The sequence below is a fragment of the Pipistrellus hanaki genome, assembly GCF_964339955.1.
Source record: "Pipistrellus hanaki genome assembly, chromosome: 7".
In the NCBI taxonomy this organism is placed as follows: domain Eukaryota; kingdom Metazoa; phylum Chordata; class Mammalia; order Chiroptera; family Vespertilionidae; genus Pipistrellus; species Pipistrellus hanaki.
The window spans coordinates 14,157,756-14,173,452 of NC_140509.1; the positions used below are offsets into that span (position 1 = coordinate 14,157,756).

Below are 15,697 nucleotides of genomic sequence, written 5' to 3' on the forward strand. Positions count from 1 at the left end.
AAGCCTTTGGAGGAGAATCCTATTTGAAAACTGCCCCTTCAAGCTTACCAGGTGTTGAGTGACAGTGCCTCGGTGGCAGCTGCTGCCTGGAGCCACTCCTCCTTTTCCTGGGCCTCTCAGGATCAGTGCTACACTCCGCCACCGGGATTGGTCTGAGACTGGATCTGTGCTAGGCTTAAAGGAGCAGGTCTGTTCCTACTTTAAGACGTGGAGAATTGAGGCTCCATCTGGAAACACAAGCATGCGCGTTCTCACTGCGGTGGGATGTGGCCTCAGTGGGGGTGGTTTGCTCCTTTTCCTGCTGCGGCAGGCAGATGAGTTTGGCTGGGCCTGGAACTGGGTATGTGGGGCTAATTGGGAATTACAGGATTCTGATTCTCCCGTCTTTTCTCGTTGGGACCCAATCTTTTCAGTTTCCTTCTTCTCGGGCTCTACTTGTACCAGTAAAGGGATGCCCTTTCGAGATGGAGATGTTTGCTGTTTTCTGTGTACTTTTGCCAGCCCCGTACGAGATTTGCTTAAGATCACTCAGAACATCCGTGATAAGACAGTTTGAGGATTCCAGAGCATGGCAGATCCCTGGCACTCAGCCTCCTCGTTCCACAGCCCATCTCCATCTCCAGAGCTGTCCCTGAGAAGTGACCAGAACTCTTTCATTGTTGCCGTCTAGGTAGACATGGCCAATCTGTTAGAATCTGCCATAAAAGGGTACTAAATCTGACATCATGGAGGAGACTGTAACCATTGAGCCCTACTCAGTGGGTCAGTGATGTTGTCTACCTCACTGGCTATGATGAGGACTTAACTCTATAACGAGTGTTTGGATAAAGATCCTCTGTAGACCGGAGCCATTGCATCTCAGTTGTTTGGTTAGCCACTCTTTCCTCTTAGTAAACCTGTAACCTGTAACATGCTGGGAGACTGTGAATATTAAAGCACTGCAGGCGTCCTATGCTTGGAGCAAAGCAAAAGCCAGTCTGTTAAGCAATAGCCAGTCCTGGTTCCCAGCCCATCATCAAGCAACCTCAAGTCAGAACATTCCTAAACAATGGGTTTAGGCTCGCTACCAAGCTTGAAAAAAGCAGCTCCTCAGATTTTTCCACTGAAGAACCCCAAAGGCAGAGCGGACTCCACGGCTCCTTCGCTGCTCCCGCTCTCCCAATCTGCTGACATAACCCCAAACAACCCCAGCTCCCGCACGGTGAGCATTTTCAAGCCTCAGGTTTTATCTTAAAATTCGTGTGAATTTTTACCTTCTTATATAGACCAGTGTTTTTGTATGTAATATAAAAAGTGTTTTAACTTACTAATATCAGTGAAACGTCCCTCTTAAAAACACAAAACAAAACAAAAAAAACCCTCTCCCATTTGTTCCCTTCCTGAATTTCATGCCCTCCCATCACCTAGCCTGCGGTGTCTGATATATAACATCTCAACCAGTTCATAAATTTATGCTTTTAATATAGTCTGAGTTACCACTAGCGCAGGCCTCAGGAAAATACCAGGCTGTCCCTTCTGCGTTCGAGCTTTTTTTGAAAGATTTACTTAGGAACAATTTATCATTTAGTTGCAATTTTTAAAATAAATCTTAATTGGCCACATATGTTATCAAATAGGAGCGGGTCCTCTAGCCTCCGCCTCCCTCCCAATTGCCCCGCCTCCCCACGTGCGCATGCGCGCAGCGTTCTGCCAGGATGTCAGAAAATTCATCCACTCCAGGCAGATACCATCACAGGAGAGCCTCCTCCCGATTGAAGATGAGATTACTGATGTGAAGGCTGTTATTTTTTAGGAGAGATGGACTACTGCTTCTAAATGTCTTTCCCTCCTTTTCCTAGTTCCTCCTTTCTTGATTGTGGCTCCATGTTTTGGTAGCCATAAGTCATTAGTGGTTTTTAATTTCTCTGAAACTGAAATAAGGTCTGAAAGGGTGGATTTGTCCCTTTTTTCTTCCTTTTTTCCTTTTTCCTTTTTTTTTTTTTTTTTCCTGGCTAATCGGAGGAACGCAACCACATCTGAAGCCACTTGGCTCATTATGAATTTCATGGAAACTGATTCTCTGAAAGTGTTTCCATATGTGTGTTCCCAATATATCCCATCCTCTCTAAATGGGAGCACAGACGTGTGCATGGGCTGGAAATGGCTTCAGGATGTGACAGAGCAGTCATATGACCACCGCGGCACCGTGGGTGGCCTCTTCTGAAAGACACGGTGTCCTGGGTGCTGGCCTCCTTCCTGCAGCGGATCTGGTTTCAAAGACTATCCACCCTTCCTAGCCTTTAAAAAGTTCTTAATCAAGGCCTCGCAAGAGGATCTCTCTCGTTTTTCCTCCTTTCCCCCCCCCCCCACCCACAAACCTTGGTTTCTTCCTTCTCTCTTACTCTCCCTCTGAACACACACACACACACACACACACACACACACACTCACATCTCTTCCACCGCCTGCCTCCTTTCCCTTCACAAAGAGGAAATGTATTATTCCAACAATATCCTCAAAATTTGGGTGAGTTTAAGGAATGGTTGAAGTTTCCGAAAACTGGCAGGTTGCTGGGTCCCCCCGCCCCTTTCCTTCAACATAGCATACTTTCTTAGCCTTGGGATCAGCTGGTCTTTCAGAATTTGTGAGCATGCAGTGGAAAAGTACAATTCATTGCAACACGGAAAATAAATATTTATACTGGATAGTCAAGGCGCTTTTCCACTCTTTTGCAAAAATGATGGAGTTTGCTAGTCAGATCTTTCATTATCTTAAAAATTAATTTCAGATTCTCATTTTGCTGGTTTCTTCTCCATCGCATGACCTATTACATTTCTCCCATATAAGATATATTTTCCAGTTATTATCTAGTGAAATTAAAAGTAAAACTAAAATTTAGTGATAGATATCTGATCATTTTATTGTAAGGAGACAAATTCAGGGAAATTAAGAAAATCGATGTAAAATCCCTTAAAACCTCAATGTAGAAAATTCAATGGAATGGTTTGCATATAGTCTAAGATTGATTTTGGATAATGTTTACATAGCATTTCTGCTCTGTCATGTTGCCCACTTTGAGACTATGCTAGTCATTTATTCATTTAGCACTTTTTTCTTCTTTTTTTGAAGAACCCATCTTTTCTCAGTACCAGGCTATTTACTAATAGCTTCAAAAAGGACACTGGGTTCTTATTCTTAATTTGCTTTCCTTTAGATAGAAAATGAAAGTACTTATCTAAAACCAATGACAACTCCTTAAAATGCACAGTGAGGTCAACTTTACATCATAAATATTCAAGATGCATATGATAAAGAAAAGATGGTGAGAATGTGTGTGCTTGGGAAGTCCTTGTGTAGTGGTGAGATCTAAAGACTGGGCTTACTTATTTGTTCTGAGAGAGAGAAGAGAGGTGGTGGGAGCTGCAGAGAGCACGAACCCAGCTCCAGGGGTGTCCTGAGTACATGGCCTGCCATGAAGATGGGTTCACACTGAGGAGTAACTTGGTAAAGGAGGACAGAGGACTAGGAATACGCCATAGCTTCCTCTTTATTTTTGGCAGAGTTGCTGAGTCATGCCTGTGAGAAGTGGCTGGCCTGTGCTGGTTGGGGTGACACCCTCTGGTTTTAAGGCTCTGTCACCTGTGTGGCCTGGAAAGGTAGTGTAAGTGGGAGATGTTCCCCCCCAGGTGTGTTTTCACGAATGCAGATCTAAGGAAATCCGGGGAGCTGCTCCTCCACCCTTCCCCCATCACGCTGTAGCCAGCCGCAGAGGTAGGGTGGAATGCTCCCACCTGGGGTAGAACCACGGTTTAATCTTGTGACTCCATATCTCCGTTTCTTCATCTACAAAGGCCATCTGTGATTCCTGACAATTCTTACACACCAGATCTACAGATTAGTCTAGAAATTCACACAGCATGTGAGCTTTACCCTCGGTTATCTTTACCACCTACTCCAAACATTAAATAAGAGGACTGCAGCCGCAGCAGTTACCCGAGGGCCCCAAGGGCGAGTGTGCTCACTAACTTGCCTGTGGGCCATGCCTGTCTGGCCTGGCTCTCTTCCTCCTTCATGTCTTCTCCCCATGGCTCCTCAGTGTAGAATTACACACAGATACTGACTCTAAGGAGACTGGGGACAACACCAGAGGCATCTGTCTATTCACCAGTGGCAACTGCCATGTGCGGGCCTCGTGTGAAACATGAGGTCCGGTCACATAGCGATGCCTGGGAAGAGCTTTGAACACTCTTTAAAGAGAATTTCACACAATTTTATGGGTATGGAATGGTATTCAGATTACGTTTCAGGTTTGATGCCATCATTGCTTAATTCTTATCATATTCATTTTTATGAATATGTACCAGTTATCATACAGAGTTCCTGATGCCTAATTCACTTATTCATTCTTATATCCCTCCACTCCTACGCTAAATTACAAAAACTGTAAGCTCTTCGAATATAGAAGATTCTGAGGGATAGGAGAAGAAAGTAAATCATGACTTTGACCATCCAGAGCTTACTTTGCAGTTGGAGAGAACAGGCTAATAATTCAGTAAAGTATTGACAAAGAGCCCAAAAGAATGATATGGAAAGTAAATGCTGTTGGAACAGGAGTGAAATAGGAAATCATATAATAGAGCAGTTGTGAAGGGGGGCAGCCAAAAGGGGGTGGGGACGGGAAGGGGAAGAAGATTCTTAGAGAAGAGCAGCCCTAGAGAGCTTGTGTGTTATTATGTGTTCCAGTAGAAAGAACACCATGTGGGGGTTCATAAAAAGTATTTGAACTTGATTTGAGATTGGTTGGTTGGAGCAATAGCTCCTGTCATTTAAAAGGCCCCAAAGAAGCTCTGAAGTTCACACCTCATTGCTGAGAAGTACGATGGCTTTTCATGATGTACATTTATACCCTTGCGTTAAAGAAGTAGGGCAGACAACTCTAAATATGCCAACGGATGTCCCGCCTGGATTTAGGCCCCTTTTTCTTTTCCTCAGCTCGACCTTTCTCCTCAGCTGGGATGTGTAATCCCACTATTTGCAGGGCACGAGACATGGCACAGTGTAGATGAAGGTACAGCCTCAAATGGCGAGTACCCAGTCTGTTATTTAAAACAAAACAAAACAAAACAAAACAAAACGCATTATTTCCTTTCATTTTAGAGATCTCCTTGCTCATTTTCAACCAACCATTACTTATTGAGGGCCTAAAGGAGAAAATGTATGCTAAAATGCTAGGTAAAGGCTTGGAAATATTAAGTATTGTTGTTATTAAGCACGGAAGGAGAGATAAACAAGGGTTCTACTGATCTCTGCCCACCACAGCACACTCTTCAGTTACGAGTTAAGCATGACCCGGGCAAGATCGCTGGCATTAACAAGCAGTGTGTGAGAGATGCTGAGTGGGGAGTTGCAGGCGATGAGTATTAAAGATCAGAGGTTCTCTTTTATCTCCCCTTATCTTGCTTTTCTTTGAAGACCCAAGAAACCTGGTTGGGTAAAGAGAAGCTATTTCCTTTCTACCCATAGATCTTGGGTGGGGGAAGGGGAAATATTTTTTCATTTTATTTTTAACATGAATTTTATTTTTATTTGTGTGTTATGGGCATCTTATTAAACTATTCTTCCCCCTGTATATGAGGTTGTGAAAAGCTTTTGCTACTGCTGCTATTTGAATGAGCAAGGTTTTTTTTTTTTTCATCTGTGTTTGTGATAGCTACATTCATTTGCAAGCTGTCTGACTGTGGCTAGGGGTGTGGATAGCAGGTCTGGACTGAAATTTATCTGTAGGAAACCAGCAGGTCCTTAGGGAATCACACCCTTGACCTTGGTCTCATTCACATTATGTCATGAGCAACTGAACTAATTGCTCACTATTGAGTAGGTTAGATCAACAACAGGACTTAAAAGAGTTTTAATAGTATTCCAAAGACGGTAACTCTCATTGGGCCAATATATAGGCACCAGAAGAGCCTACTTAAATATTTTCAGGCGAATGTACTTATGCAAATAGACTTTTAAGGCAGGAAACATATATGCATCTGTGATGGTGTCAACCAGATTCCTTCAGGACAAATGAGATTCCAAAGAGGTTATAAGTCAAAGAGGTCTGGCTAGTTTGTGGCTCAGTCTCTCTTAAACTGCATGATTTTGTAGAATAAATGGCTCCCCTTCTCAACGGGTTAGATTAGAATGATCTACACAGTAGATGAGAAATTTGGGTTTTTCTATCAGATCCCCCCAACCGGCAGGGGAAGGTAAGAGGGTGCTTTAGGGGGTCTGAAGACATAGCCAAAACCTTCACAAGTGCAAAGATTTTTTTGTCCAAGTCACATTTTGTCTGTCTAAAAATTCACCCAGGTGTTGCATTTAGCCCATATCATAGCCATATTTGTTGTATGGTCTGCCCTGCCTCCAGGTGGCCTAAAACCAGTGCATCGGGAAGATGGCCCACGTTTATCATGGGCGCCAAGTAACTTCTGGCAGCGCTGGCTTCATTTTATCAATAGGTTGCAGGCAGGAGTTTACACTTCCCTGGGCAGCTGAGAGGCTACAAGGCACATCGCTGGGGCGGTTACTGAGCCTTGGCCTCACATTCATAGTTAGACTGGGGTAGCAGTACATTCCAGATTCTCTGGGCTTTCATCTTGACCCCTTTAACAAACAGATTCATGTTTTCTTTAGTTTCACTGATATAATATCTAGGACTGTTTTTTAAATTTGTAGTTGAAATGTGGCTAGTGACACAGGAATGAATAATTCGGGACACAGTGTCAAAATAACCCAAGAAGGCCGTCTAAAAAGAACACCTGAGTTCATATACAAAACAGAAATTAGAAGTAGAGATGGAACCCTATTCAATGAAAGGAAAATTAGTGACATCATTTGCTCTTGCAACAGTTATTATAAATAAATTGATGATGAGGAAAGGGTTTATGCTGTTTCCATCGTCCCATCATAGATTATTATAAGGCAGTGATTTTCGACCTTTTTCATCTCATAGCACACATAGACTAATGACTAAAATTCTGTGGCACACCAAAAAATATATTTTTTGCCAATCTGACAGAAAGAAAGAAAGAAAAAAAGAAAGAAAGAAAGAAAGAAGTATGATTTTGATTCATTTGCACCAGACAGCTATTGTGTTGGCTGTTGTCATTTTATTATTATTATTATTATTATTATTATTATTATTATTATTTGACAGAACTCACAGACAAAAAGGTCAGTGCCCCTGACTAAATAGTCAGGTATTGCATATTTTAAAAATTCTTGTGGCCTGCTGGTTGAAAATCGCTGATGTATGTAAGAGATCTCATATGATATTGTGTTCTTCCTACAGAACACATGGCAGTATGTTTCAGAAACATTTCTTGTAAACACAAAATGACTAAGCGACTTCCAGAAAATTCCATTTTTTGTATGTTATAAAAATTACTGTGTAATTTATTTAATGTTCGCATTAGCTCTCTTTGCCCAGAAGGAGTTACTGCTCAAAACCTTACGGCCTCTCCAGGGACCAAAAATGATTGGTCAAAATTCTGTAAACCCAGCAGAAATTTGTTGCATTGTTTCCTATAAACCACAACCAGAGCTCATTAATTGAAAAAATGAATGTCCATTTGCATTAGCTGGCATCCATAAACTGAAAAAGTGCAGCGATCCTGGCATGCTACGGACAATAAAAACATCAGCAACATGTATCAGGTGAAATAGGAAAGGTGGAGGGATACATTCAAAACCATATTGGAGTTTACTGGCAGGGCCTCACATAAAGGGTTTTAATAAGGCTTCTGCATCAAAACAAGGGAAACCACATGGAATTTTAATTATGACTACAGTGTATTTTAAGTACAAATGCCCACGAGAAGCAATTTTTTTTTTTTTTTTTTTTTTTTTTTTTTACGTTGGCAAGCCTCTCTGTGTGAGCTCTCTGCTTCTAGGGTGGTGGGAGGAGGGCGGCGGAGGTTGGGGGGGGGAGACAGACGTTGATGTTGTAGGTGTGACTTCTGTTGGAAATTGCTCACATTATTCTGGTTCTTTCACACGGTCCGGGCATTGAGCTTAATGCGTACAGAAGTGGCCCGCCTGTAACGATTAGCTCTGCCAACTCAAGTTCACCTCGATGCTCTGCAGTGAAAGGGGGCCGAGGAACATCTGTGGCCTCGTGTGGTGCCTGTCTCCGGGACGGCACGCAGGAGCACGGGGCGGGGAGGCGTCCCGTCTCATCTGCTCCCGGTTGCGATCCTGTCACAATCACTCCTTCCCCACGTTTCAACTCGAGCTTGTCAGGATTTCGTACTTGGGGGGGCTTAGGTGTAGAGGCCAGTGGAGGAGGGGAAGAATTTATGAAAAGCAGAGGGTGACTGCCCAGACGGTGTTAGTTTTGGTTTGTCATCTTGAAAGTGTTTGCTTCTGGTATTAGAAGCTGCTCACTAGCTTTTTAGACTCTGCTTCTGGGGCCTGCGGATTCCGGGAAAGTACTAACGAGGGGGTGGGACCTTCTCTGCCTCCCGCTCCTTGAAGGCTGTTGCTTCTCCTTCTGTCTTGGAATTCACGGCACAGAACGTAGATGGAAGGGAACTTAGAGCTCATCCCCCCTCGTTTTACAGATGATGACACTGCCACCTCTGACTTCTGCCTCTGGCCTTCCCCTCTCAGTAAGAAGAGCCAGGCAGGTGAGACTTTTAACCATTGCTGGGCTGGGCTGGGTGGGCTGTCTGATGGCTACTGTCCAATGGGTGAGAAACGCTTTTGTTAACTGCCTATTGCTTTAAACAGTCACGTTTTTATTACAAATGCACATGGTGGCACAAAGTCCTGGCATTTTAGGAAGGTCTCAGGCAGTGTGCACTTGAACAAAAATGAACAACTCTCACTAGCACCTTGAAAGAAAAGTATTAGAGTTATTCATTCAACCAGTATTGGAGCAAATAAGAACAAGTGCTAAATAAAAATGGGGCCGAAGAAGTCCCTACTCCCCAAGGCTTCACGGGTTACCAGATGCTTCCCCTTAGAACAGCTATCAGAAAAGCAAACTACACGAGATTCAAAGAATTGGAAGATTTTAGATGCGGTCAAAACCTTAAGAACGCTGGTATCATAAAAGGGCTTGTCACATCTGTCGATTTCAGAAAATCATAACCCGATCTTTGAAAACTGATTTCCACATGAAGTGGTTTATAACTGTGGTTTCATATGCTCAGCACCAGAAATATCAGTCAAGGAAGCATGCTGTTGGTTTTAGCAGCTAAAGGACTTCACATTTCAGGGGAAACCATCTTTGTCTCCCTGTTACCTGTTCAAAGTGGCCTAAAGCAAATTCTATAGGATGTGGTACGGGGGCCTGCTACATGGATGGTGACCTGCCCTCATTACATGTGCCCTATCCAGAGAGCCTTTCACAAAAACTTCTGTCGGCACCTGGCCTATGTCTACTATCGAGGCTTGAAATGCAATGATTTCTAGGTACTAAACCTTCCTTTTATTTATTTTCAATTTTTAATTGTTAATACATTTTTCTTTATTTCAAAGAGGAAGGGAGAGGGCGAGAGAGATAGAAACATCAGTGATGAGAGAGAATCATTGATTGGCTGCTTCCTGCATGCCCCCTACTGGGGACTGAGCCCACAGCCCAGGAATGTAGCCTGACCAGGAATTGAACCGTGACCTACTGGTTCATAGGTCAATGCTCAATCTACGGTTGGGCATAAGCCTCCTTTTTAAAGCTACTTATTTAGTTTGTGACCCTCAGGAGAATTTTTAAGGGCTAGACTCTCCTTATATATCCCCAGATAATTAATATAGTTCAGAATACATCGAAATCTTCTTTGATTGCAGTCTGGTTTGATTTTTGAAATCTGCTACTAAGATAAAGAAGATTTCAAATTATTTCACAAGTTGAAAAGAAGTGATAGGAACATGCTAGGGTATCTTCTTAAAGTTCCTTCATTGATGAAGGGGGGCCAAGAGTACCAATAGCCAAACTGATGGTTTTGGAATTTCTTTCCATTTGGTTGAGAAAATGAAGCTAGTAGGCCTTAGTACAAAAATGTCACCTTCAAATATGTGAGGTGCAATGAGAAACAAAAAGAGAGAAAACAATCAAGGAAGAGTCAGTGTTAAAGTCTGGTGAGTGAACCTATATGATGAGTGTTGGGTTGGTTTACACATATGACCTAGCACATGTTTGGGTTTTTAAAGCCCTTTGATGTTCTCTGGGGGTGAGGAGCTTAAGGACAATATGCCGATACGGGGGGAGGGGGAAGGAAAAACAAAAAGATTGCATCGACCTGACCTGTGCATTTGAAGGTCTGTTTGTGGCTTGCTGTTCCTGTGGGGGAAGCTAAAGTTTTCTTTTTTTCTTGTAAAAAATATTCTTTCATTATTTTAATTGATATTTACAGATTTTTCCCCCCATCTTCTGTTGTAATTTTTAGGTGCTTCAGAACTGGGCCCTTTTTCAGACCCCAGGCAGTTCCCCAGCATTTCATCCCTCACTGAGAGCCGCTTCTCCAACCCACGAATGCACTATCCAGCCACCTTTACTTACACCCCGCCAGTCACCTCAGGCATGTCCCTCGGTATGTCCGCCACCACCCACTACCACACCTACCTGCCACCACCCTACCCCGGCTCCTCCCAAAGCCAGAGCGGACCCTTCCAGGCCAGCAGCACTCCATATCTCTACTATGGCACTTCGTCAGGATCCTATCAGTTCCCCATGGTGCCGGGGGGAGACCGCTCCCCCTCCAGAATGCTCCCGCCATGCACCACCACCTCGAATGGCAGCACGCTATTAAACCCCAATTTGCCTAACCAGAATGATGGTGTTGACGCTGATGGAAGCCACAGCAGTTCCCCAACCGTTTTGAATTCTAGTGGCAGAATGGATGAATCCGTTTGGCGACCATATTGAGATTCCTCAGCCGTGGGCCCAGCCAGCGGTACCTGGGAGCCACATCCCAAATGTATCAATATATACATATATATAGAGAGAGCGCGTATATATGTATACCGATCAGCTATCTACAAAGTGCCTATTTCTTAGAAGATTTTTTTTCACTCACTCAGTCATGCTCTTGCAACCGTAAGAGGGTAGCTGTTGAGAAGCCAAAGGCCGAGAGAGACAATCAGAATCAGGTTTCAGGTTTGCGATCTATTTTTCTTTAAGTAGAAAACACACACACACACACACACACACACACACACACACGCACGCACACACGTGTACTTTTACAAACAAAGGAAAAAAAGGTATTTTTGTCGCTGTTGTCTGGTCTGTTATCCATCACCTGTTCATTTGCTGATTCAGTGAGGCGGACTCCGGGTTCAGGAGGAAGAAGAGCAAAGCGCTTCCTCTCTGTGCCAGACCACGCATCCTCACGTGCAGCCGCGTGGGGCCCGTGCACCTGCAGACCCGCTGGCAAAGCCAGTCGCGGTGCCCGCGAAGGGAAGGAGGCAGCGTGGATGCTTCCGTGGCAGTGTAACTGTTCCCAGCCTGGCCTGCAGACTTGCTGCAAGTTCTCCTTTGAACTGGTCGGTTCAAATATTTTTTTCTTTTCTTTTTTCCCCTACTTTAAGAAAGTGACTTCAAAAATACTGATCAGGAAACGTTATTTTATTTTACTTTTTTTGGGTACTTTTTCCTCCCCCCCCCCTTTCCATTTAACCAAAAAGAAATACCATCCTGAAACCCCTCTCCTTCTTTTATGCAAAACTGAAAATGGCAATACCTTATTATAGCCATAATGGTATAGATAGTGTTTGTGTTGGCTGCGTGTTATTGTGTTGTTGTTTTTTTAAATTATGAATATGTGTAAAATCTGAGGTAACTTGCTAAGTGAATGGTCATATAACTTTAAAGATATATTTATAATTATTTAATGACATTTGGACCCTTGAAACATTTCTTAGTGTATTGATGTGTTGACTTCGGTCTCTAAAAGTGCTCTTTATTAAATAACAAATTTCTTCTGGGCTAGAGCCATACCTGAAAGATTGCTAAGCAATTTCAGTTCATCTGGGCACAATGTGATTTTTTTAAAAAATACTTCCATCTCCAAATATTTTTAGATGTATCTTGTTTTTGTGATGTATGAAGGACATGTTATGTTTCGTTCTTTCAGATCTTTGATTGCCTCTGACACAGCTTTGCCTTTTAAAGCAATAATTAGGGATTAAAAAACAAACAAACAACAAAACCTCTTAGCCCTTTACTTAGGTTGCCCTTTATCAGCATGAAATGCTGGAGAGATGTGGTTTTCTCATTTATTTCAAATAGCGATGACTCTTGTCATATTAAAAAAGACAAGCACAAGAGAGTCCTTGAACTGCAGAAAACGTTCTGTGGTTTCCTAGCAGAACTCTAAATCGCCAGGCTGCACAGTGAAGACGCAGTGAGCCCTGTGGCTAAGGGATCAGTAACCATACACACAGCACAGGAACACAGAGTTGCACCAGAGCTTCCCAACACACCCACCTTACCAAGCAGTCGGTCAGGGGAGCCCAAAACTGCCCAGCTAAGGCCCCACGGGCACCTCTCCACAGAATTTGCATTGAAAGGAGCAGAATTAAGTCATTGTCTTAAGGGAGCAGGGTCCTCTGAAGCAGCAGGCCAGTTCCAGCACACAGCCCATCTGAGAGAACATACCAGCCCTTCAGGGGCCCCACAGACAACCCTAGACATTCGGATTTCTCATGGTGGAGGGTCAAGGGAAGGCAGAACTATGTGGAGTCTGGTGTCCACTACTGTCTATGAACTTGAGCAGAAGCCCTCCTGTAGGATGCACTTTGACCTCTCCTGGTGGCCACATGGTGAATTCTCAAGTGTGACTCCTTAATAACCCAAGCCAGTATCATTTCATGACACCACCAGCCAGGGCCCCTTTGTTTGAATTTTGTGCCCCTGTTGGCAGAACTTGGTAGAGATTTGCCTCCAGCCCCCAGAGACCCCCTGCTCTCTCTAGTGACCCTCATGCCCACCTTCCTCCGCCACCAAGAGTAGCAGGACAGCTTGCCGGGCTGTGGGACCTGAGCCTCTCACCCGGCACCCATCCCGATTCCTCCTAATAAAAATTGAGGGGGAAACCAAACCAAAACAAAACACGTTGCCTTCTAAAGGTTGTATACCAAGTATGCTTAGATCAAGAAGCCACTTTTCTATTAACTAAGTAAAGATGGAAGTAGTAATGGATACTATTTATTGTTTGTGTGTGGTGGCTTGAAGCACGCCACTGTCCATTTCTTTGTAAGTGTAAAATGTGTGTGTTTGTTTCAGCAGCACTTAAAGAAGCCAGTGTCTGGTTACACATTTCAACTTTAATTAATTGACATAGAAACGTTACCGCCAGTGCCAGCTGTACCCTATTTAATAAAACAGGTACTATATTTGTACGTTCGCTTCTAATGTAAAAAAGAAAAAAAAAGGGCTTTTTTAAGTTTACAGTACACATACCAAGTGACCTTAGGGATGCTTTTGTGTTGAAATGCTATTCTAGTGGCTGCAGGCAGCAACCCAGAAACACTTAAACTTTTTTTTTTCTCCCACGGGAAACATTCCAGCACGTCATCCTTCTACCCTCACTCCAACCACACCAATGGGGTCGTTCGCATTTTTAGATCAAATTCTGCCCTTTTTTTTTGGCCTGGGGGTTAAAGTTTTCTTTTACCTTTTTTTTTTTTTTTTTTTTTTTTTTTAATGAACTCTTCCATTGCACTGGGTCACGAGCATGATTTGTGATTTCAAGACCAAAGCACAGTGTTACTACTGCTCTGGCACCACGCACGAGCCAGGACTCTTGTTTCCTTCGGGTTGAAAGAGCACACACGTTGCTGGCGACGGCGGCGTGGCCGACAGCCGCTCCTCTGTCTGCTCCAGGGTCTCCCCGGTGTAACCTGTCAGAGTTCCTGAGCAGGCACCACCGCTTTGGCTTTGGATTGTGAAATCACATCCAGCCTGGAACCCGGAGACGACGCAACAGATTAGCTATTGTTTGCTCTTCAGGCTGTCTTACCCCCCACCAGAGCCTTTCAGAAATGAGCAGAGAAATCCCACGATTAGGGACCAACCATTGCAAATTCAGAGGAGAGAAGGTTTTCTTGCTGGCTTAGAGAGCTCCCTCCATTCCCAGAAAAGGGACTGACTCAGAGTCCAGGGTACTAACATGGAAACACAAAGCTTTAGCAAAAATACTGATGATATCCGAAAGAACGAGGACAAATAAAATAAAGGACAACTCTTCCAAACCTTGATTTGTTATTCTTAAAAAAAAAAAAGATAATGCCTTTAAAAAATACTTTCTATGTGAGAATTTTTTAGATGTTTGTTTACTTCATGTTTACAAATAACTGTTTGCTTTTTACTGCAGTACTTTGAACTATATCAGCCAAAAACCATAATTTACAGTAATTTCTTAGGTATTCTGAATAAAAAATTCCTTTTTTTTTTTTGGATATGCTTTACCATTCTTAGATTTCTGTGGAACAAAAATATGTGTAGCATTTTGTGTAAATACAAGCTTTTCATTTTTATTTTTTTTCTCCAATCGCTATTGCCCAAGATTTGCTTCCCATGCACATATTGTACAAATTCTGCTTTGTGCCACAGGTCACGATTGTGGACGAGTTTACTCTGAACTTCAAAGGGACTATTTGTATTGTATGTTGCAACTGTAAATTGAATTATTTGGCATTTTTCTCATGATTGTAATATTAATTTGAAGTTTGAATTTAATTTTCAATAAAATGGCTTTTTTTTGGTTTTGTTATGTGTGTACATTGGGTCTTTTCTCATTTGCGGTTTCTTCTCTCGTCTCACGCCTACTCCTGTCTACACCTGGGCACTTACTGGGCACAGTCCTCGCCAGGGCTGAATAAGGGCAGAGAGCCAGGGTTACTGATGAGAGGGGGAAAAATCTTGGTAAGCGCTGGGTTCTTGTCCTACTCCTGAAGAGGGGTAGGCGGAGAATCTAGCAGTGAATCCAGGTCCTTATCAGCCTGTGTCTGAAGGAAAGCATGCTCACCCCGTTTGCCAACTATGGACGGGTCCGCGTGTAAAGACGGCAGCCTCGATGGTTTCATGATTCCAATCTGTGAGCACACGAGCAGGCCAGCAAGTACCCCCCGGCCTGTGGTCAGATCACAGGCTGCCCAACCACAGAGGGTAGTCTATTTGCCTTCCCACATCTCTTTTGGGTTCTTAAAAAGACAGTCAACGGAAGCCCAAGGATAAGTAAAAGAGGATTTTGGCCTGGAGAGCGCTAGTCTCAGAAAAATTCTACTTGTGAGCCTAACTAGAGTTTTCAGATTTTTTATTTTTATTTTTCTGGGCCATTGTTTGTTTTTGATAAGTCCCTCCCCTGTGATGAGGCTGAGGGCCTGGGTTAAGAGTGGTGGCTTTTTCTACGTCTGTGCTGTCTGTAGGCCGTGGCTGACCACAGTTCTAAAACGGGACCAGGGAACTAGTGCAGAGTAGCTCCAGGGCTGGCCAGTGGCACATGTCATGCTCCAGTTAGACTGAGGCCTCCTTCAGATCTGCTCACTCTTACCCCCTCGGGCACTGTTTTCTGACAAACTGTGGAAGCAGCTCATTTCTAAGAGCAGGAGACATCCTAAAAGCACTTGAGTGGATGTAGGCCAGGGAACTTGTTTGCAACTCTCAGAGGATGTATACTTACTTATCCTTTTACATTAAACATCTGTGTGACCTTAAAAGGCATCGCAT

The 15,697-nt window shown here is 43.4% G+C and overlaps 1 protein-coding gene across 3 annotated transcripts in view; it reads left to right on the forward strand.

Moving 5' to 3' along the window:
- RUNX2 (RUNX family transcription factor 2) overlaps positions 1–14,749 on the forward strand; it is a 222,534-nt gene extending 207,785 nt beyond the window's left edge. For 2 of the 3 annotated variants that reach the window (XM_084889810.1, XM_084889812.1), the window contains 2 exons: positions 8,586–8,651; positions 10,413–14,749. In XM_084889810.1, the coding sequence (XP_084745936.1) occupies positions 8,586–8,651; positions 10,413–10,891 (545 nt within the window). In that variant the 3' untranslated portion in view covers positions 10,892–14,749. The remainder of the gene's footprint in view (positions 1–8,585; positions 8,652–10,412) is intronic. The other variant, XM_084889811.1, reaches the window with a different exon arrangement.
- Positions 14,750–15,697: the final 948 nt, after the last annotated feature.